General features: G+C 42.9%; 1 protein-coding gene across 1 annotated transcript in view; it reads right to left on the bottom strand.

Moving 5' to 3' along the window:
* The window catches only part of GNE (glucosamine (UDP-N-acetyl)-2-epimerase/N-acetylmannosamine kinase), a 33642-nt gene extending 33274 nt beyond the window's left edge, over positions 1–368 (bottom strand). The window contains exon 1 of the mRNA XM_030467807.1: positions 267–368. Coding sequence (XP_030323667.1) covers positions 267–317 — 51 coding nt within the window. The 5' untranslated portion in view covers positions 318–368. The remainder of the gene's footprint in view (positions 1–266) is intronic.
* Positions 369–23992: the final 23624 nt, after the last annotated feature.

Here is a 23992-nt window from a genome sequence, read left to right as displayed (position 1 = left end):
GGGTTGCTTCCTCCCGGCGCTCCCCGCACGCCGGTACCGGCTCTCCCCGTGGGGCTGCCCCGGCCCAACGCCGCCTCCCCCGCCAAGGGTGCGGCCAGACCGGCCACTGCCCGCCGCCCGGGCAGCTGCCCGCCCAGGGGAAAGCGCTGACAAAGGGCAGCCCCGCACGCCCCCGCACGCCGGGCTCTCCCGCAGGCGGCCCCAGCCCGCACCGCCGGGCCCTCCCCCCGGGACCCCGCCGGCGGCGAGCGAAACCGCTGACTTACGTGGGGACCGCGGGCGAGCGGCTCCCGGCGCGGCGGCGCGTTGGTCCCCATGGCGGCCGGCGGGTCCCCGGCACCCAACCGCTCGCCGCGCAGCTCTGGCGCTGCCAGGCCGGGGCCGCCGGGCCGCCGCTGGAGCGGCACCCGGGGCCGGGGCTGCGCCGGTACCGCCCCGCGCCGCAAGAACCGCCTCCGCCCGCCGGAGGTGGGGAGGGGTCACCACGCACGGTGTCGGAGGGATGGCTGGATGCTCACGGAGCTTGCCGGATCCTCTGATACGGTTTCGCGCCGGTGTCTCTTGCAGGGCCACCCGGGAAACGGGGGTCCGTACTCGTGCTGCCCTGGGTGTTGGGAGTTACTAATAGAATAATGGAATAGTTTGGGTTTTGAGGAACCTTAAGGATGATCGAGATAGTTCCAAAACCCCTACCATGGTCGGGGACACCTTCTGCTAGACTAGGTTGCTCAAAGCTTCATCCAGCCTGGCCTTGAACACTTTCAGGGAGGGGGCATCCTGGACAACCTGTGCCAGTGTCTCACTAACCACACTGTAATGAGTTTCTTCATAATATCACATCTAAATCTACCCTGTTTTGGTTTAAAACCTTTCCCCCTCATCCTATCACTACATGTCCTTGTAAAAAACCCCACTTCTGCTTTCCTATAGCCCCCCTTCAGGTACTGGAAGGTGCTATAAGGTTTTCCTGGAGCCTTCTTCAGGCTGGAAAACCCCAACTCTGTCACCCTGTCTGCACAAGAGAGGTGCTCCAGCCCTCTGTTTGTCTTTGTGGTCCTTCTCTGGAGCTGCAGTAATAGCTCTGTGTCATTGTGTTGGGGATCCCAGAGCTGGACAGAGTACTGCAGGTGAGGCCTCACCAGGGTGTTGTGGAGCAGGTCAGTCATCCCCTTGACCTGCTGGTCATCCTTCTTTTGATGCAGCTCTGTCTATGATATTGCCTCCTATCGTGCACCCGTGTTTCAGGGAGCTGTTTCCTAGGTGGTACAGCTCCTAATTGTCTTGATTTCTGATACGTGAGTCTTCATATAGAGAAATTACTTGCTTCCAGACGTTGTTTCCTTTCTTGCTTTGTTTTTTCAGTAACACACATGTTCAGCCTACCAAATAAATCTATGGCAGAAGCACTCCAGATCAGTGTCTAGCACCTATACATTTTACTGATGGGCTCTTCTCCTGTGACAGGATTTACATCTGTACACAAACAATTCAGCAGTAGTGGCCATGACTTTTTCTGAGAGTTGTTTTAAACTTGGGGAAAACATGCATCCCTTTGATATCTGTTTTAATTCATCCTTTTGAAGTCATGGCAGTTTAAAACTCTGCACACTGTGTTTCTAGCTGCTCATGTTATGGATCTACAATGTAGTTGGCTAAATAAAGCATCAGAAGAAAATAACAGTAAAGGAGAAACAAAACAGCGGGCACTTGTAGAGTTGGAGAACAAGGAAGTACTGAATTAGTCTGCTGTGAACCATTTGTTACATTATTTCCCCTGTTTTCCACATACTTACATATCCCTGTGATGGTTTATCCCAATATATTTTAACTGTAAGTTCTTCTGTTTTCCTCTGCTTTCTTTGCCTCAGAAAAATTCCATAATTTTCTGCCTGTAATCTAATCTGAAACCCACCAGTGCTACACTCTGTTCTACTGAAGACACACCCTCTACACGTGTTTGCAGCTCCTACAGCTTCTTCACACTGAAACATTCTCTTGACAGATATTCTTCTCCCAGAGCTGCATTATGTATATGTATACACAATAATATATATGCAGATCTATGTTTTCTAAACATAAACATATGTTTTCCAGTTGTGAGACTTTTCAGAAATTTTATTCAAATTTCCCTATATCAGGTACTTAATTTTTAAAATTTCTCTGTTTTTGACAAAAAAAGGACTGTATATTAGGAGCTTAACATTCTGTTTTTTCCCTGGGACCACACTACATAGAAAAGTCCAGGTTCCCTTGGGCTTTCCCCAGCTAAGTTCCCTTTCTACTGTATTTTTCCACTTTAGAATTTGTCATTCTCCTTCTCCAAATCTTACTGATCATTTGTCTGGCATTACTTCCTATTCTCCTGGTGATTAATTCACTTCCAGATGCTTCCCTTGTTTTGGATTGGTACTAATTTAAGTTAATTTATTTAACTCAAATGTTCCTTTAGTATCGTATTGTGTAGCACTGTGAAAATCTGAAGTCCTTTGGGAACTTTGTTTGCTGGGACACTTCCATGTTAGCTTTGCCTCCCTGCTCTGTCTTTTGCTTTTCCTGCAACTTGGAAAAGCATAAGTTCCAGAGCAGACATACTGGCCTGAGACATTCTTGAGTCTGCTCTGGAAACTAACCAAATGCCTTCAGACAAATGAGTACAGTTGAGTGCCTTGCAGGGGCAGTCAGGTGTTCTTGTTCAGGTCCCTTGTGCCATATGAGTTGTCCTGATGCTTACCCCTAGTGTGGAGGAAAACACAACCATGGACTTTGGAAGTGCAGTAGAGTACTCCCCAAATACTTTTAGGCTCTGCACCAAAGCAGTATGAACAGCTCACTCTTACATGTTGTTGTCTTGGCTTCCTTACTCTCAGGCAGGCTCTAGAGACATACGTGTTTATTTATGCAACATGTAACTGTAAGGCTTTATGCAACGGGATGGCCACTGGATGCATAAAGTGAACCTTTGACAATGTTTTCCCTTAGAGTAGCAACAGGTCATCTCTGTGATATGCCCACCACTATTTCTCTGCACAAATGACAAATGTAGGAGAGGGTTGTATTCTCCCTGATCTTGACTGGTCTTATGAGTCAAATAAGGATGTGCAGGTTATTTCGGCTTAATTGAGTGCCTATCTTCTCATAGAAAACCAGACCTTCAGGTGCCATATCTGGCCTTGTCTTCTGGCCCTTCCTCTAGAGAATGAGTCTCAGTAAAATGTTGTTGCCCAACATCTGCTCAGCCTTCAGTCTAAAAAATTATTAATTTTTTAGTAACATTCTGATTAATTTTTTCCAAGACAGAAATTTCAGTCTCCTCCTCCTTTGCCTGCATTTGGTCATATCAATGGCCTGGTGATGGAGATAACACCAGTGAACATCAGTGTTCTGACGAAAAAGTGGTGGCATGAACTCAAGCTGTGCTGCTCACATCCTGGCCAGGTCAGGCAGCTGGCACATAGCTGGTAGCAGCCTGCAAGGGTGATAATGAGATGAGAGAAAAAAAGGCTTTGCCTTTGTGCAGTTGTGTGGGATATTAAAAGAGGGATAGTGTAGTACTATACTACAACATACACTGATGGCTTCAAACATCCATGCCTATTCTCTGCACTCCTCCAATAGCCTTACCTACTGGAAGACAGGTAGTAGGTAGAAGCACCCTTCACCTGTTAATTTTGTCCAGTCTTTTAACAACATCACAGGTATAATTGACCTTCATTTTGCAGTTTATACAGTCTGGAGTCCTCTGCCCTGCCCAAGTGAGGAGGCAGAGGGCATGAAGGAAACTGAAATGTGTACCTGTAAGTTTTCCAGAAGGTTTTCCTGCTCCTTTTTTGGGAATTCAGAGTACCAATCTGCTGCTGCAGGAAGTTGAGAGTAAATGTTAGCTCCTCTAACCCCTTCAGGGATATACCTACTTTTCTCTGCTTTGAGGCAAAGAGGAACAGAAGCCACTTTTCAAACATTCTCTGATTAAACAATTAACCTTACTATACTAGCTTTTCTTGTTCTGCCATCTTCGATGTCCCTTTGTTTGCCTCCAGACTGTTCCTGTGAAAATGGCACATGCACAAAACCCACTCAGAAAAGAGCAGACACCCTTAATGTGGTCCATGGAGGCTCAGTTAACAAAAATGTCACTGCAAACTCTGCAGGAATTCTGTGTAACAATTAGGACAGTCAAGTTACTGAAGGAGAAAGGAAGGACTTGAACTTTCAGAATGACAGAAAACTGGATGGTTTCTACTAACCACTGCAGTGTGAGGCTGTGGGTTCCTCAGGCCAGCTGTGTCCTTCCACTGACCCTGAGTCAGAGCCTGGCCAGATTGTCTTACAGGAGTGGAAAGAGGTGCTTGGTTAACAGCAGTAGGGAATCTGGATTGAGAGGGAGGCAAATGGAGAAGCTCTGTGTGGAAAATCCCTAGGCTTGCAGGCTTAATAAGACCCACTATCATGTTTTGATTCAAATGGATAATTAATGTTAACTCATTTGTACTTAAAAGAAGTCAAAGCTCCACCCAAAAGTCCAAGGGTCAAAGGCACTTGATTTTCTGTAACTAGTAGCATTCAGTGAGGTGAATGGCTAATACATTTAGCTAGCCACAACTCATTAAAAGTAAATAACATCTGCAATATAATAGTATCTCTCTGCTACCAGGAGCAAAACAACACATTTATTTACACGTCCACAGCCTATTCCAGCACTCGATGAAATCAGATCTTCCTCCTGAATCAAGTCTTGGATAAGTTCTCTGTTGTAATCTAAATAATGTGGCTGTATGTAATAAGATTCTCAGTGTAATGTTTTAGTACACAAGCTATGCAGTGCCCGGGGAAAGCATGTTTACTCCTGTTTTTCTAATTTCAAAACCTTCAACCTCTGCAGGACTCAGCACAGATGGAATTCAAGGAAATATTTGTAGTGCTGGTTGTCTTCTGGCTGCTCAGACACCATTGAATAGCTATCCCTGCTACATTCTTGTGAAACAGGAGTCTGGGAACAATAGGTTTGTATAGCTAAATATTTATGGAAGCAGGCTGGTGGTAGGTTTCATTTGAGATGCCATAGCATGTTTACTTAGAAATGAAGAAGGGTTCATTTCATGTCTTGTATTTGCTTAGTTTTTTTTCTGGGAAGACTGCAGACCTTTACTTTCCTTGGTGACTCACGCTGACGCTTGCTCTGGTGCTTCAAAGGGCAAATATAAACCCAAACATTTTAAGGGCGCTGAGAGAAAAGTCATGTGGATTTCAAGGTTCTTTAAGGAGTCCTGTGACCATATAAAGCAGTCATAGTGTCTAAATATTGCTCCTGGAAATGGATCCATGTGACTGCTAGGCCAGTTTGCATGTGATTTTTGATATAGTGCACAGAACAAAGTACTTTTGTTAGAGGATGGTCCTTGGACAACCTCTGCCTTCCAGTCTTGTGGAAGACACCTTTACCTGCCTTCTACCTCACTCCTGTGATGAGGTTTATCAGGGAGACTAACCAAGATGTAGCACTTTCCAATGAACCCTGGTTCTTCATAGAGCTGGCTGTTTGTGAAGGAAGCATTGTGGTCAGGTATCTGAGAGGCACTGAAAACTTCTGTCTCAAGTTTCAGAGGTTCCTGCTCTGAAGGTGGATCATCCCTGTGGCAGCTTATGTCAAGGCTTGAAAGTCAGCCTGGGAAGATTTAGCCATCTCCTCTGGTTCTACCCTTGTAACTGCTCACTCTCAGTTCTTGGTCAGAGCAGGGGAAATGTGAGGTTTTCTTGCATAGCTGAAGCGATATGAGCAGCTTGGGACAGCTGAGGATCAAGGTATACAGTTTTTGTTAATAGGAGGTAGATAAGAGAAAAAACCTGCTCCTGTCAGAAAATGACTGCTCCAAATTTACATGGATCTTTCTCTGAAGAATACTGGTCACTCCATAGTTAGCAATGAGCCTCCTCCCAGCGCTGCCTGGGAAGAGTCATATGGGGTTAACACAGGCATAGAGAGGAAATAGCCTTCCCTGTTGTCCTAACCTTGCTATTTAACATGAAACCCTTTCTTCTCCTATGTTCACAAGTAGAAGGATCTGAATTATTGATATCAGTGGATTTGTGCAGTTCCCAGAGCAGTGGAGAAGAATCAAAATGTTTTCATTTTGGTCCTAAATAACAAACCAGGGAGCCCGGAGGTGGATGCAGAAGACAGACAATGTCTTTTATGCCTTACCAGCAGTCAGAAAGCAGACTTGTGGATTCATTCCCCTATCTGTGGTCACTAAGCAAAGACCACCTCATTGCTTGCAAGGAATGGTTTGGCCTCGGTTTGGCTGTTTGCTTATCAAGCTCTGTAGGAATGAATTGGTTTTAGATGTCTGGGAAACTGTGGGAAAGTCTAATGGAAGGAGGACTTTGTTTTCTTCTTGTTGGAAAAGATTCAAATTAGGGAGCGCTTAAGTAAATTGCACATACAGGCACGTGCCCTGATTAGATGCACCCATGAGCACTGAGGAAGCTGGCGTATGTCATTGTGAGGCCACTCTTGATTATCTTTGAATGATCATGTTGATAAAGGGAGGTTCCTGAGGACTGGAGAAAAGCAAATGTCAATCCTGTCTTCAAAGAGGACAGCAAAGATTATCCAAGGAACTGTGGGCCAGTCAGCTTCATCCCGACTCCTGAGAAGGTGGTGAAACAGTTGAAAGAGCTAGTCATGGAAACTGTTCTTCCCTGGAAAGAAGGTGATTTGGATTACAGTATGGACTTAAAAAGTGGAAGTTCCACTTAATGAAGCCAGTTACCTTCTATGATGAAATGACTGGCTTGGTAGATGTGCAGAAAGCAGTAGGTGTTACCTTCCTTAACTTCTGTAAGGCTTTTGACACTGTTTCCCACAACACCTGCTGAGAAGCTGATGATGTATGGGATGGATGAGCAGACAGTGAGGTGGATTGAAAACTAGCTGAAAGGAGGCTGGGGCCAAAGGACAGTGATCAGCAGCATGAAGCTTGACACCAGTAACTAGTAGGTGGTGCCAATACTGAGTTCCATACTGTTTCAACAACTTCATTAATGATCTGTATGATGGGACAGTACAACCTCAGCACAAGGACCGCTGATACAAAACTGGGAGGAATGACTGACTGTCATTGTTTGAACAGGAGGAACTAAAGAAGGACTCTGAGAGGGGCAGAACACAAGGGGAGGTGTCTATCCCGTCCCGTTTCCTGCCCATACTCTATAAAATTCAGGAAGCCCAGGCAGCTCCTCCCTTTTTCTTTCCCCTCGCTCCTGGCTGTGCTGCTGCTCCCCTGCGCTTCTTTACCACCAGCTCATCAGGGCACAAATCTCTCAGGTTGTGTATATAGATATTTGTGTATATATTTGTATTCTTTGTCACTTTATTATCCCTTACGGTATTACCTCTCTGTTAGTAAATCTGTACCCAGTTGTTTTCAGTTCCCAACTTAAAGTCTCCGGTCTTTATTCACCTTTTATCTTCCCTTTGTGTGTGTGTGTGGAATAGGGAGGAATTCTGTCATTAGGTTTTTGGTCCACTCAAATTGCTAGGCTGTGACACTGATACACAAAAGGGTCATGTCTCTGTTTAGTGTGACCTTGACCTTCTTATAAAGCTCAGCAAATGGAAGCCCAAAATCCTGCACCTGGGGAGGAATAAGCCCATACATCAGTATATGCTGCATGGAAAATAGTTTTGCAGAGAAGGACTGGTGGATACCAAGCTGAAGCTGAACCAGCAATGTGCTTCTATGGCAAAGTAGACAAATGTTATCCTGGGCTACATTATGAGGAATGTTGCCAGCAAGTAGAGAGAGTGATCTTTCCCCTCTGTTCAGGACTGGTAAGGTAACACCTGAAGTATCATGTCACATTGTGGGCACCTTAATACAAGGAAGATATGGAGCTATGGGAGAGAACCCAGTGAAGGATCAAAAAGATAATTAAGAGCTTGGAGCATCTTTCATATAAAGAAAGGCTGAGAGAGCTGGTACTCTCTCAGAGAAGAGAGATTTGGGGGGAGTGTCATCAATGCATACAAATATCTGAAGGGAGGATATAAAGTAGGAGCCAGGCTCTTTTCAGTGGGGGCCAGTGATAGGCCTTGCTCACAAACTCAAACATTAGAAGGTCCCTCTGAACATCAGGAAGCAGCTTTTAATGTGAGGGTTACCAAGCACTGTCACAAGTTGCTGGGAGATGCTGGGAGTGTCCATCCTTGGAGATTTTCACAATCTGCCTGGACACAGGCCTGGACAACCAGCTTTAAGTGACCCTGCTTGAGCAGGGTGATTGGACCAGATGACCTCTAGAACTGCTTCCAGCCTCAGTTGTTCTGTTTCTATGTTAGGTGTTGTAAATCATCAAAGATGTGTGAAAGATTCTACAGGTCATGTGCTAGCAGCTGTAGGCTATGAAGGATACATAAAAATCTCTAAAATGATATCAGACACCTGTGTTTAAATGCCTTGTGTGTGTCTTGGCAGTAGCTTCTCCACAGAGCAAACCAGTTCCACTCAGTGTTGTGTTGGTAGAAGGGCAGATGCAGGATGTGGATCCTGTTAAAAAGGAAGAAGATATTTGACTTAAAGGCGTTGACTCATTTTGTGTGTCAAATGACACATTGCAGAAATTCCTGTAGTTTTTTCCCAAGCATGAACTTCTTACAGTGTTGTTTTTTCCATTTCTCTCTCTTTTTTTTTTTTTTTTTTTTTTTTTTTTTTTTTTTTTTCTCTTGGTCAGGTTTTGATTCTATTGTTTGGTCGTTTTGATCCTTGTAGGACCAGGTCTGTGTTTAGCTTTTATGGTGATGAAAAACAATTTGAAACTCAAACATCAAGATAGAAAAGGTCTGGGCGCCTAAATACGTTTCTAGAGCTGGGCTTTGCTGTGTGATACTTCAAGAGTGGAGATTACAGTCTTGGTGGCTCTAAAACAAGTGTTCAGGATACTTTTGGAAAGAAGTCTGGGCCAGAAGAGACACAGAAGAGTTGAAATCACTGTTGGGCACTGGTGTGTCTAAGCTGAGGGACTAGGTTTGTGGTCCATTTGGGATTTAGAGTTTGATGAATAGCAGGAAAAATCCCTTTTATTGATAAGAAAGAAGTTTCAGGATTGCACTACAGTTGCCTATAGGCACACAATCTTTTCTACCTCAGTAATCTGCTATTTCATCCTATGACTATAAGCTAGAATAAAACAGAAAGCTATTGGACCAGAGACCATTGTACTGGATTTTTCTCTATGGTGAAACTCAGATTTTTCATTGATTTATTCTTTTTCCAGGTGTAAACTATGATTGACAGGATAGCCTTGCTTTGATAATAATTTTTTGCTCCTGGACCAGTCCCAAAATCAGAAGGTCTAATTCTGTCACATTTTAAGTGAGGATCTGAAATGGGCTGGATCTGAAATTTACTCATGGTATAGCTCCAAGAGGTCTTTGAAAATCCAGGAGTGGGGAAATAAACCCTAGATGATGTATATAGTATATAGTGGATAATGTAAGCATATTTGTGGACATCATACAGAAGGAAGAATATAATAGATCCAAATTCAAAGGGATATTTATTAAGCCAGTTTTCCTTTAAAGACAGAAATGCAGAGCCAACTTCTTGAAGGTGGCTGTTATTGCACTAAATGCAAGGGCAGCCATGCTCTCACCGTGTGAGAGCAGCCCTGACAGCCCTGGCAGCCCTGACAGCCCTAACCTTATGTTAGAGAGGAACAGGGGACAAAGCAGGTCTTCTGTCCTTGCAGAGGTATTTGCAGTGAAGCATGTGGCTGAAACTCTTCTACAAAGAAGAGACGAATCCTGCATACCTATGGAAGCTATTCATTTTGAGTTCGCCTCAGCAAGTGAGGTCCCTACTTACTTCAGCACTTTGCTCATCCAAAATCACAGGATGCTCCACAAGCAAAGTGCTTTAGCAACAGCATGGAGTTGGGAGGTAATCCCCCACCAAGCCTTCAAAAGAGACTCTTTTCCCACTACCCCAGGGTGTCCATCTTCCTAAATGTCATGCATATGTCTATAAGCAGGCATGTGTACAGTGCATAAGTCTCAAGTGTTTCTAGCATTAAGCTTACTGAAAAGTTTTCGGGCTTCCTATGTTCTGCAATTATTCTTGTGTGATCTTTCAGGTATCTGAAAAACATTTAAAAATGTTTTATTTTTGTACTTCAATTACCCCAAAATAGCCAATCTGAAGTACTTTACAAAGGAGGAAAATAAATCACTTGTGAAAGAGCAGAACATTTCAGACTGAAAGAAATCTTACTTTAGCAACTTGTGCACAATAAAATCGGAAGTGCTAATACACATAGCAAGCCTAACTGAAATCTCAGCCTAGTTTTGAAAGAAATTTTAAACATTTTAAGAACATTTTAACATTTTTAAGAGCCAGGTCTTGATGGATTTTAGTCAGGGGAGGACAACTATTTAAAGCTGCTTTAGTACTAAAGCTACTTTAAAAAGACACCACAGGGATTTTTGATTATGCATTGGAAAGTGTTCAGATTCAGAGCTGTCCCTCCTTCTAGTACCTAGCCAACTGGGATATAACTTAACCAGGGCCTTCCTCCATCCATAGGGATTGCATTGTGTTTGAGAAGCTGATGGTGTCATGTTCAGCTTTGTCCTGAAGCAGAGAGTTATGAGGCTGTTAAGAAACTGAGGGTGCAGTCATTCTGGCTGAAGGCAGGGAAAGTATTAACAAACTGCAAGATGCCTGGCACGACTTTGAGACTTGACACCCCTGTGTGGGCTGTTGCCTCTTCCTCTGTATCAGAGGATTCCAGAGGTGGCATATCATGGCATAGCAGGAGGCAGAGCATGGTGAGCAACACCTCTTGTGCTCCCTTCTTTACTTTAGGTCACATAGTTTTTTTAACAGAGGTGCAGTTCCACACCAAACCCCAACTCCATTCTCTTGGGTATGTAGTCCCACAGCACTGTGCTTAGCAATCTGCTGCTGTGCATTCTGCAGCAAGTTTAGTGGTGTTGAGAAGAAGAACATGAGGGGTACTTTTACTACTTGCATATGACTGTATTTTCTTAGGACTCTGTTTAAGATGCAAAACTCAAGGGCACATAATTCTCTCAGTGAAGGAGCAGCAAAGGATAAGTAGAGCTATAATAGGTGTGTAAGAATGGCATGCCTAGCACCTAGGCAACTCAAGATTGCCACTATTGGTCTAAAATATGCAGCATATTATACCTGGCATAGACTAGCCCTTCCTTTCTTTTCCTTCTTTCAAAATCAAGCTAAGTAAAAAATAGCTCATAGAACCTGCTTCAAGCATTCAGGAGTGAGCAGCTCAAAGGGCAGGCTGTGGTCAGATGTCCTGCCCTGGCTGCTGGTAATCAGATAACTTTCAGCCATCTCTCCATCAGTCCAAGGATGTCCACCACGACCACTGAACAGGTGGCTGTTCTTTGGCATAGCCAACCCATACAACACAGTTTAGATTCCTATTAAAGCTAACCCGAGATCACTGTGACACTGGACATATGTATGCATTTACAACATTAAAGTGCAAGTTCTGCTGGCCGGATTGGGTGAGTAGAAGTCTTTTGAACTGAACTAGTTGAATTTAAGCAGGTACCTATTCTCTATTGAAATCACCATGGTGTAGATCCACATTGCTATTTTCCTGGCTGTTGCCACTCACTCATCTTCATTTTAGTTGTACTGTTGAGCCTTTCTTCTTTGAGCAGGTTTTGAAAAGCTATGGGATGGGAACACCTTAAAACATCAATTCTGCATGTTTTTCTCAGTACTTAGAGGTTCTCATCCTAACACCACTTGATGACTGCAGAATGTGGCTTTTAAAACACACAAACAAAAATGTATGTGCATAATATTCCATTATTATGCAATTTTGTCAATGTATTCATGTGGAAGAATAGATTGGTAGGTGAAATAAATCATGTCAGAATTAATAGTAGTCTTTTACACTTACAGACATTTTTAGAAACATAGACCATTTAATAGTTTAGTCCAAGATTCTTAGTTGTCAAAGGCAATGGAAGACCTGTTAAATGAAACTCCCAGAGGACTCAACAGCAGGACCTGTTCACCACACTTCCACAGGAGATGCTGTACTCTCCTCTGCCCACCCAAGTCCTGATATTGCCTTTCCATTTGAAATGAAAAAAATAATTCACTCCTGAACCAAGATTTAGTGAGGTAATCATGACCATGTGAACAGGATATCCTATTGTTTTGCTGAAGAGAAATGAATACTGCTTCTTCAAGACAGGTGAAAAGGAGCATTCATTTCATTCACTTCTGTGTGCTAGATCCACTGGCACCAGAAACTTCCTTCTATTCATATTTTATTTACCTAGTCCTCAGGGTCTTAAGTTTTATTTGCCCCACAGATGTCAGCTGAAGTGACTCACTTTCTCAGCAGAGAGCCAGCTGATCTGTACCTGAATGATTGTTGTTGGTCAATCAGTACATTAATTGAGGTGTGTTGTGTTTGTGTGTCAATGTTTCAGAAGGGGTCAAGAGAGTATTAACATCCTCCACCAGAGATCAGGGAGGAACTTCCTCTCTAGAAATTGTGGAACTCTAAAATGGATTGCATCAAAACCCTCCATTACCTTTCCTAAGAATAAGAGAATAAAAACAAAGTGTCTGGTAAAGAGGTAAACCTCTGTTTTCCCTTGCTCCCTTTCAGTTCATTAGAGTCCAGTTTCTTTTCAGGAGGAGAACCACAGATCCATTTCCTAGGACTGCAAGGACCCTGTGATCAAAGGAGACTGTCAGAGAAAACATGTGCTGTACCCTGAAAGTTTGCTTACCTACAGCTGCAAGAACCAGGGAGTCCTTCAGTGGTTCTTTAATGGACTAAGCTTAAGGACAGTTTGGGAAGGCTATGAATATCTTACCACAACCTTTTTCAGGGAAATATTGCCCCTGCCAAACGCTGTGTGATAGGATGAGGTAAGGATGTCCTTGTCACTATGAAGTGCTCTATAACTAGTCACAGCAGCTGGTTTAGTGGAGTAAAATGGTGCAAAGCCGTAGGGTAATTACTTACATGGGTCAGCACAATTGTCTCACTTTGTGAAACTTGAAGGCGTGTCTTATTCAGGACTTTCCAAATCAACTGTGCTATGATGTAGGAGGTCAAAGTGGAGGTGAGTTGTGCAAGGATCAAGATCTATAGATAAGTTTCCAGAATTCATCTGCAGCAGCAATGAAGGGAACAGGAAGAAATTATTTTAAGTAGAGAAAGCCAGTAGAGAAAGCCAAGCCCATTTAAATTGTCTAGCTCTGGCACTGTTACCTCTTTCTTGGCATGGCTAAACACCACTCTGCAGAGGCTAGTGGGGTATTCCTGGGAGAATTACCCAGCTCTTTGTCTCACTGATATTGGTACAGCATTTCAAGCCAACATGGGTATCATGGTGAACATAACCTCCCCAGAAGGTGAAAGGATATGTTATAGACTGGGAGGTATCAAGGGAAGCTGCAGGCAGTTTCACCTAAACCAAGTTAAGTCTTTCACATCAGAGAGATTTGGGTTGGGTTAGGCCAGAGGCTGCTTGCAAGGATAATCAATAAGAGGCACAGTGTTGCTGGTTTTAGTGGTGTAACTGGCAACCTCATGGTACTTCATGTCTGAATTCAGACTTTCAGGAAACAGCAAATTAATTTGTAGCTCTTGGGACAGAATATGAGAAATGGTTTTGAGGAGTAAAAATTATATATAAAAACATTTATAGATCTGTCTGGGATTTGAATTTATTTCTCTTTGTGTCCCTGGGTGACAAATTCTCTTTTACTTTGCATACTTTCCACCCTGACTAAAGCTAAGGGTAACCTTCAAGTTAAAATAAGAATCCATATGCTGGACCTTAGAACTTCTGACAGATTTACTCCTGATACAGAAGAAGCATCCTTCAGTTCAGGTGGACAACACCTCCGTTCATAGAGAGAATTCTGAGTGGTGCAGCTTGCTATGGGGCTTGCATATTGACAATATATGTGACATACTCAAACACTTTTCTAATGCTTCTCCTTTGATCTGCCAGCCAAAGTTTTTGTTCCAAATCCAGCTGCAGTCACTGCAGAACAGGAAAGCTGCAGTGGTACTGGTTCAGGGCTTGGAGGGTTCTTGAAAGGTTCTTCTTTTGGAACAATATGTGCTTGGAGCTGATGGGCTGTAAGAACTGAGATTTTTTTCCATCGGGACCTTCTTACTGTTTCTGGGACAGTTAATGAGGAAAGTAGTGATGGAACTGTGGAGGAATTGACAAGTTCAGTTTTCCTGAGTAATGTGGACTGGCAACCTTGTAAAGAAGAACAATTCACACAAAAAATGTATTTGAGTCTGTGGAGGCATTCACTTGCTTAGCATGTGCTAAGAACTGTAATAAACTGGGGAAATAAATGGTTTCCTCTTCCTTAAAATTTATTTTTCTTCACGTATTTTTTTTCAGGTGTTTACTACTGACTTCTATCTTTTTAAATTTTTTTTTTATTTTATTTTATTTTTAATTCTTTAGTCTGTTCCACTTTTAAAAGTAGAGCTACATTTGTTTTCCATTTTGGGTTTTAGTGGTCTCCTGCTTCTGAAGATGTTGATGATGGCATCTTGTGGTGTAAGGTTTAGAAAGGAAAACCAAGTGCACAACTCCTACCTCAGTCAGCATACAGACCCAATATCAGAGCTACCATCATGCGGATAGGCCAGATGGTGAGGACAGGAGAATGAAATAACTGACTTAGCTGTTTTGCAGGAGGCAATGGGGACAATACTTAGCTGTCTAGAAATACTGTGAAAAGCTCCAAAAATGCAACATTTTGTACAGTTCATTTCTACCTCCCAGCAATGTTCCACAGTCACTAAGATGGTTCAGATCAGAGTCACAGCTGTCTGAAGAGGAGGTGTGACAGTGTTTGCCATGTTCATCGGGCTGTGCTGCTCCAGGCTCTGGAGCATTTATGAAGCAGCCTTGATTGCTACTGTTAGTGAAGGGAATCTTTAAACTTTTCTAACCACCAGGTCATACCTGTCAATTATGAATTCTCTGGGCTGAAAATAAGCAAAACACAGTGGTTCTGAAAACACAATCTGTTTTCACAAGGGAAGAGGTGTTTCTCAAATTGATGGCAGTCATGCATGCAAATTTTCTGTGTAAGATAGTCTTATACCAATAGTCTTTAAGGTGATCATTTCCATGCAGTTGTTTGTTTAAAAGTATCAGTGTAATTTCTAGTTCTGGACTTGGCTCTTTCTTAGCTTTTTTCCTGGATGTGCACAGAGATGGGATGGTGTTCAGGTTTATGTTAGCAAAACCCCATCTGTCAGCCTGCTTGTAGCAGCTTGCAGGTGGCAGCCCCCTCTCACATCTTGTGCCTGTGCTGGGGGCTGGAGGGTAGGAGAGCAGCAGCTCTGCTCATGCCCAGCAGAAGAGAGATAAAAGTCATGCACAGCAGCAGGCTGTCTGTGCCTGGGAAACACCCAGGTTGCCATATCCTGACCAAAGGCAGAAATGTTGCATGTTGCTTGTTTCCCATGCTGGCTGGATCACACATTTGTGGAATATTCAGACCTGGATAAGGCTAAGTCATTAAAGTGCCAGGGCTTGTATTTTCCCTTTTCATCTATTTCACATATTCCCCTATGGCTAGTTTTCCATTGAATGAGACTTTTCTATTTCAACTGTGTTCAGTTCACACTTGGATCCTTGCTGTAGTCACTCCAGCTCCTCTGAGGTCCCCATTATATTTCTGAGAGTAAGAAGAATGGAGTCCTAATTCCTGACCAAATTATTTATTCTTAACTTGAAGACTTGAATACAACCAACCACATTGAGCCTACAATTGCTGGGCTTTACCACAAAACGTGTATTTCAGAGCAAAATTACTACTCATCCTCACAAACAACATTGATTTTATTTTAATATGCCAGCCACAGTGAAAAATGTTTTCATTTTATGTTCAGTGAAAGCTCATCAACTAAAAAAACCATTCTGTCTGCTGATCATCCATAGCACTGAAGATTTTTGTTCAGGGACAAAAAATTTTAGTCAACAACAAAACAAGTTTCTCATTTTTGTTTGTTCAAGATTCAGCTAAATTAAGGTAACTAATTCTTGTTGCAGATTGAAAACAGAAAGTTTTTTTTTTTTCTGGAACAAAAAATATTTGACATTTTGGTTGAAATCCAAAGCATTTCTGTCTTGCTGGTCAGGAAGATTTGCATTTGAGCAAATGAATTTTTTCACTGAAATATTTTCTTTTTCCAGAAAAAAAAGGCAGCTGATTTTTTTTTTTTATTCTTTATTCCACTCTATTTCTCATTTGGAGCTTAAGAAAACATTCATGAGCTCCTTCTGGAAAAAGCTGCTATAGTCCTCCCTGGCATGACAAGTCTGGCTTCTGGAGCTCTATTCTAGCCTCAGTAAATTCAGCTCCCTCTCAACAATGAAAAGAACCACGTGTAATTACCCAAACCTGTGTAGTTATCTCACTGTATTTGCAGTCCTCAGGAGATGAAGCTGGAGAGTGAGACACTAGGAAGTCAGAGAAAATTACATTGGCTGAGACTGGGAAAATGTTAGAGCCTCAGTGGCAGTACACAGCCAGGATAGCCCTGTGGGACTTTCCTTCCTCCTCCTGTAGACAAACCCTGGCCAAAGAGCAATTACACTTTCACATCTGACAGCCAGGGATCGTGGTGGAAAACAGGTAGGTGAACCATTGTACTTTTCTGCACCAAGTGCTGCAAAGTTCAGCTGGTGAAAAAGGTTAACTTGGCTCTTGATGACTGCTCCAGGGCAGCAGCTCTGCTGGTGGATCAAAGGAGCAAGTAACATGCAAGGGAGTTAGTGCCAGAGATCGTGTTGGAAGTGTGATGAGCTCCAGTGTCCTTGCTGATTCTGGGAAAAGGTGCAGCAAGCACACTGTTGTTCCTTCAGGAAGTGCTCCAGGTACTTAGAGTGGAAATCCTGCAGGACGCTTGCAGGCTTGCTGCCATCTCAGAAGCCAAATGATGTCCTATAAGTGTTGGGAAAGAAGCACACTGTTTTAATCTCAAATATTGTGTTAGTAACAACATTCTACAGGTTCTTATTTTTCCAGGTCCAGTTAGGAGCCTGGTTTAGAGTTTTTTCACTTTCTGGTGAGGCAGGGAATAATTTAGCTCAGATGTTTCAGTGTAGCTTATGGGTCATTGATGCTGGGATTGGCTTGCATGTCAGATGCCTTACCATTCACTACTGGTAATAAAACTTGGAGACCATGTGCCACAGGATTTTGTATTGCTCAAAGCTTGTAGATGGTCTGTCATTCAGGAAAGGAAGAACATTTTGAAGCACTCTGAAAGGGCTTATAAACTGTGCTTCATTCTCATATTCTATTCAAAGAGTACCAATAAATTAATCTCAGAAACTGCTGTCAGTAAACTCAGTTTATGAAGTTTCCTGGTGGAGCTTCACATTCAGTTCCCACTAAGAAGAACCTAGAAAAAACTGGTCATCTCTAATCCCCAAAAGTTCAGAAAACCTAAATATTTTGCTAAGTATTTTAAAATCTCTGTTTTGAAAAGTATTTTCAGTCCTCTGCATTAAAAAAAATACTGATAGTTACTTAAAATCATAAAACAATGTATTTTGCCCTCCTATTGTCTTCTTTGGGTCTTAAAAGTGTCTGTTTTTCAAGGTTTTTTTCCTTTAGTTGTGATGGTCATCACAACTTAGCTTTTGGTTTTTAAGAAGCAGAGCATAAGTGACTTCAGAAGCTGGCATTTTAGGCAAAACTACAGTGCATGCCATTGTAGTTAGCTGAATCGTCTGTCTTCTAACAGTACTGACTATGTACTTGAGGCTTCACATCTGGATTCTGGAATGGCCCGAGTTATCTGCTCTGTGAGCAACATGACTCAGAGGCTGGTTGAATAAACCATAAATCAAGTGACTCTGCACAAATCATTCCTTGTCATAGATAGGGTAGAAATTCCCGTTTGTGGTAAAGAACAGCCAAACCCATTCCCAGCATTCACTGAACAGAAAGCTGAGGTAACTCTGCTGTTAATGAAGAGTAGTGCCATCTTTCCCTTAGAGATTTTCACACCAGATGAAACAGGAACCCAGTCCTCTAAATTAAAACTTGCGCCTATAACTGCCCTGTTACCACCCTCTGGTACTATGTTGTTGCAGACATAGCCTAGGGATGGTGGGCAGAAGCTAGTGGGGATGGCAAAGAAGGACTAAACTCTGACCTTCTGCTCTTGTCCTCCATTCTGCCTACATTCTTCACTCGTGACCCCATTCATGTTTCAGTCTAGAAGGAATCCAAAAGGGCTTTTCCCAGGAAGATAAGTGAGAACCTCTCCAAATTGTTCCCCACAGTGTTGTAGAAATTTTAGTAGCTTAAGACCAAGACTGCAGTTATCACAGAACCTGGAATGGGGATGGAAAAATCTTACTGCCAGTTGAACCCCTCTGCTGGAGTTTGTGGACTGTTTTTCTTGGCAGGCCTTGTCTTGGAGAGGTCTCTTTGGGAAAGGAAAAGTGTAGCACAGGTCACCCTGACAAACAGCAGGCTCCATCTGAAAGACTGCCTGTTTACTTGTCTGTGTACAGTCTGATAATAGACAAAGGGATATGTCTGGAAATGTCTCTTGTAAAGGCAAACCAACCCTGCACAAGCAATCCAGGCACTGTAGCAGGGCAAAAAGCAACTTCTCTGCTCAGCAGCTGTGATTGCATCCAGTCTACAAGAACATGTAAGAAAAAGAATAATGCCTTTGAATTTGCAAAGGAATAAACCTAGAAATCTGCCTCCAAATCAATTGAGCTTGTTGCATGGTTTCAACAAACCAGACTAGCAATCAAACTGGAAATTCTCCAGGAATGCAACTATCTAGATAAGTCCAGTGAGTCATTTATGAGATCTTACGAACACTTCTAGTGCTACAGTATATTTTTCTAAAAGTTTGTGGCAGAAGGCTGTCATTGCTGCACTAGATGAATAACCAGACCTTTCATAAAATGCTTCACTTCAAAAGAGAAAAAAAACATTAACAGGGGTGACATAAAGCCATGGAGACATTAAACTGTTTGCCCCCAAAGCTACCGATGCACCAGGAGCATGTCTTCCATTTCTACACTTCAGTTATCCACCTTTCTGTTGAACTATGCTTCCCCACTGTTTTTGTGTTAACGATGTGTCTGAAGTCACCATAATCACATCCACTTCAATAAATCCATTACATTGATGAATCAAATTAGTGTGTTTGGTGGCTTAGACTTCCATCTGAATGTCACTGTGTTGACTATTTAGGAAGAGAGATAACCCTGCTTGTGGCTTTTTTTCTATTGATAGGCCACTGAACTGGCCCAGGAGGAACATCTTCATCAGAGTAATGGGAAATAAAGTTTTGAAGTAGTTGAAGTCATCCACTAAATTGCTATAGTTTCAACAACATTTAGTTCAAGAAAAGCAAATCTTAATTAAGAAATTATCCAAAAAGTTGCGACCTTCCATGTGAATCAGTTTTATCTGACTAGGCCCCTTCGAGGAAATGAGACTACGCACATTGGTATTTTAGGAAAGTGCTTAGAATCCATAAGCACTAAAAAAACCAGCTGTTTTCCATCTCATGTTGGGATGAATAAATGAATATGAAATGTCAAGTGTTTCTCATAGGTTTTCCTGCTATTGTAGGTCTGACTCAGTGTAGGCACTTAACCCTGAAAATCTACCTGACTTCCTAGGAGTGACAGTTCTGTGAAACACTTAGTCATACAACACTTAGAAGAAGAGCAACAGCATGTTTGCAACTAATGTTGTATCTTGCAAGAAATATTTAATGCAGATTTCAGTTTTAGGCCCTCAAATGCTGAAATCCTTTGAATAATTAGAGAAACACTCAAGCAAACCTGCTATTCCTTTCTTCCAGCCACAATAATGTGCAATAGCATGCAATATGAAGTTTCCAAAAATTACTCAGGTAGAAAATGAAGCTGTCGTTGGTTACCTTGCTCTACTGAACACTTTCTTCCTTCTCATCTTTTCCAGCAGTTTATTTCTCTTTTGAAGTGATCAGACAACTGTGTTTGCTATATTGGGTTTGTGTAATAAATGTGACTGTAACCTGAGGGTTTCTTTAGGCCAGAGATTGTATTCAATTGTGCTCAATATTGCAGAAAATGTCTGAAGTAATTAATGCATGCCTTAACACAGATAAAACAATGAGGTGTGTGCTGAGCATACAGCAGTACCACATGAGCTGTGCTGTCCTCTAACTAAACTGGCTCAGCCGGTCTGTGGTAGCCTGGTGTGAGTTTTAGATGTTATCCACAGGACAAACACTTCCCTAATCTAAAAAAAAAACAAGGCAATAAGCATAAGAAAGAAGATCTTTCTTATGAAAGCCTGCATCCCATCTTACTGTCCCAACACAGGGAGAGAGAAAACAAATTTCCCTTATTCTCGGAGTCTGTAAATTCAGTATCAGCCTTTTTTAACCTTGCCAGGTACCACCAGGTGTGGCCATTTCTGCCCACATGGCAGCACAAATGTTTCTATACACATGCAGGGCAATGAGGGTGTGAAGGTGGGAGGGAATCTAACATACCATGGTTGGGCAAGTGTGGGAAAATTTCACAAGCTCCTCTATCCTGCTCTGGATTTCTGATGGTGGGGTGTGGTTTAGAGGGAGTGGAGATCATCTGAGCCGCATTGCCATCGTGGGACAAGAACAAATCTGCCAAGGGGGGCACTGAAGGATAGAAACTGGCTGTGCAAAAGATCCAAAAATTTGTGAGGAATCATCAGTTCACTGTGGTTTTGGTGTGGGAAATGCTGGATCTATGGAGAGACCCAGTCAGCAAACCACTGTCCTGTAAACTATTGGAAGACTTAGTATTTTCATCGAGTTCTGAGCTCCCTTTTTGCAAAGATTGTTTCAGTGTGCATAAATTGAAATTAATCTAAGAGGTCATTTTAGCAAAATGTAAACGACTGGCTGTAAATCTGCTTTTGGCCTTTGTTGCTAGGAGTCAGGCAGTTTTTGGATTTTTTTTGTAAATTTGAAAATTTAATTTGTTTTGGGAAAGCTGACTTTGTGTCCATATGGTAAACGCATAGCTCCTCCCAAGTTAGGCTTTAAAAAAAACATGTAAAATGCTAAAAAAAGGCATTCATCTCACTATATTCTGGTACCTTAGAAACTTATTCTCCATTGCCAGCTCTGAGAAATCTTGTCTTTCTTTTTAATGTTATTATTTCAAGAAAGAAGAGTTGTTCTTCAAACTGGACGTGGGATTTTCTTAAAATTCCACAGTTACTTATGGTACCAGCTGTATACACCTGAAGGTTGTTGTGTTAGGTGACCAGGAAGGATATGAATGTATGTCACACAGTTCCCAGAGACTAAACCCCTTGCTTGCACTAAGAGGCCTTTCTGGAACATTTTCCTTACCAGAGAACTCAGCCACTTTTGCAGATGCTACGTTTAGACAAAGCTTTGCTTTTTCTGGTTGATTTCCTATGTTGCCATCCCCCTGGGACCAGATTTCTGCTTAGCAACTGTGATGTTTGGCAAACGCCAGGAGTACGAGGCTTGCGAAAGACACCTATTTCTGCAGCTCTGCAGTACAGGAGCCTTTTCTACTTCTGGACCCTGTGCACCAGAGGCACATAGTTCCTGTTGCTACAGAGTCCAGGGGAGGATGCAGCACATGCAGTAGCTCAGAAGCTGCCATGCAGTTACTGCATGTTCCCTGTATCCCTAACCTAGCTCCACCTCTCAGCACTTTCTAGAATAGGGTCTCATTACTCTAAGCATCTATAGGAGACACCTTCCAGAATGCAAAAGAGATAGAAAATCGAAGTCTTATGTCCTATTTTGGGAGGGAAGGCTACTTATGGAGGTGAAGCTTTAGTACTTTTCGCAACATAGAGAAGAGCGGTCACATACGCTTAGAGATTCTCAACAAATGACCCATCAAGAGATAGGAGAAAGCAGATGTCAGCCCAAGCGGTACTGTGTGTATTACCCCTGAGCTTGGGAAAGGCATTTCTGTTCCCTCCAAGTGTTAGCTCTTTCAATGCATTGAACAACATGGGGATTACATATCCAGGGTGGGGCCCCAGGGGAAATTGAGGCAGTACAATCTCGAACTGTTGGTGCCGAGCAATTGTTGATGGAACGGTTCGAGCTTTTAAATGAGCTTTTAAATCACAGAGAAGAGACTTCTGTGTGGGAAAAAACAGTAAACGGGACTCTGGGAGTGGTGTTGTGCTCTTATAACAGCCAAGAAAAAATAGGAGTCACTATGTTCCATCTGGCTGGAAACCTCCCTTGGCACATGGACCCTGGGGATACCTCATTTGGCTTGGAGTAAGGAAGCAATCCTCATTTCTCCAGCCAAGAGGAGCAGGAAGGTTCATCTTACACTGCAATGGAGGAAGTGCAATGAGACAGTGTACCAAGCCACAATGGCTACAGGAACCTGAGAGCTCAGGCCAAAGGAGAACTCCCCCCTTCCCTGGGATGCCTTCTGTGGTGGGTGAGGTGGAGGAAAAACAGAGTTGAACAGTAGACCTTCATCCACCCGTCACCCTGATGGGCCTCCTGGCATAGGTGTTACTTGGAATGTGGCTCTTAGCAAACCATGTAATGACTGGGCTGTGTTTCAGGAAAGTTCTGGTCACTCCCCTTGCCTGACGGCCTCACATTCCTGATGCAGCCAGAAATAAAAGGACCCAGACAGGGACACGTTCCCACCCATATTGCAGGCAGCAGTTTCTGGGAAAGGCAGAGCTGTGCACAAAGGCCTGGCTTTAGAGAAAAGGTAAGAAGAAGTTGAGAGATTACAGTTCAAAAGTTGGCTGAGGTGAGCGATTTAATTCTCCCATTTCATACCTCTTGTTGTGGTCTGGGATAGGTATACTTTCTGCCTTCCTTGGAAATTGGAAATTCTATCCCATGTCCTTTCTTTTCCTTGTGGAAATACTTTTCAAGACCTTAGTTTTTAGCTAGCCACTCCAGTCAGTGAAGACAGACACTGACAGAGGCTGTAGATAAATGAAGTACTGGAATGAAACTAGTGAAATTGAAGCTGAGTCCTATTCGGTGGCAGCTGGGCTCTATGTGTCCCATCAAGAATTTCAGACTTATATTTTGGGTTCTTCTGCCTCCTTATGCTTTGTTGTTTAGTACTGTAGTGACTTCTGATGCTGAGGTCTCACATAGCCTTCGCCCTCAAAAACAAAACAAAACAAAAAATGCTTTACAGCTGGGGAGTTAAGCTGTTGTCAGGAAAAGAGCTTCCATTACACATGCCAGTGTCAGCAACCTTGGGCTTCACATGTTACAGAGTTCAGAAATAGTACTCAGACTTGAATTCAGTCACCACTAAGGCAAATTCCACCCCGTTATTTTAACTGAATGACATTTTGATATTTGCTTTGGTACAAATGAAAAATTTGATTGCAGGAATGCAGTCCTGCATCCCATTACACTTAATTTGCCAGAGTGTCACTCTCATCTGAGTGACGGGCATCTCTAGACTGTTGCAACCCCTCGGCTGCAAAGTATATAGCAGTCCTGGCCACCCTAACCATCAAGCTTGGCATAGGGTAGGAATGTTTTATAGTTGAGGAAGGGTAACACCTTGAGTAAGGTGGCAGATTATGGCCAAGGAATGGAGAAGTGACAATCCCAGGAAGAGTCTTGTGAGGCCTTCAGCAGCAGTCACCTTGAGCAGCAAGCTGGATCATTTGCTCCATGGCTTAGGCAGGCTGAGGAGACCCAGGCTTATTCCCATGGATGGAGAGGCCAACAGGAGCAATAACATGGCTGCAGCTGCATGGCTGACAGCTTGCACAACCTTTGCTGACATGGTATGTGCGAGGATTCAGAGTACACTGCATAATGCTAGCAGTAAGGTTGCAGTCCCCTAAAATGTGTGTCTCTCCAGGACTGCCCTTTTTCCACAGAGCAGAGCCAACCTTTCTGCTGGTGACTTGTTTGA

This window comes from Calypte anna, chromosome Z (assembly GCF_003957555.1).
Source record: "Calypte anna isolate BGI_N300 chromosome Z, bCalAnn1_v1.p, whole genome shotgun sequence".
Taxonomy (NCBI): Eukaryota; Metazoa; Chordata; class Aves; order Apodiformes; family Trochilidae; genus Calypte; species Calypte anna.
This window is presented reverse-complemented; position numbering and strand designations above follow the sequence as displayed.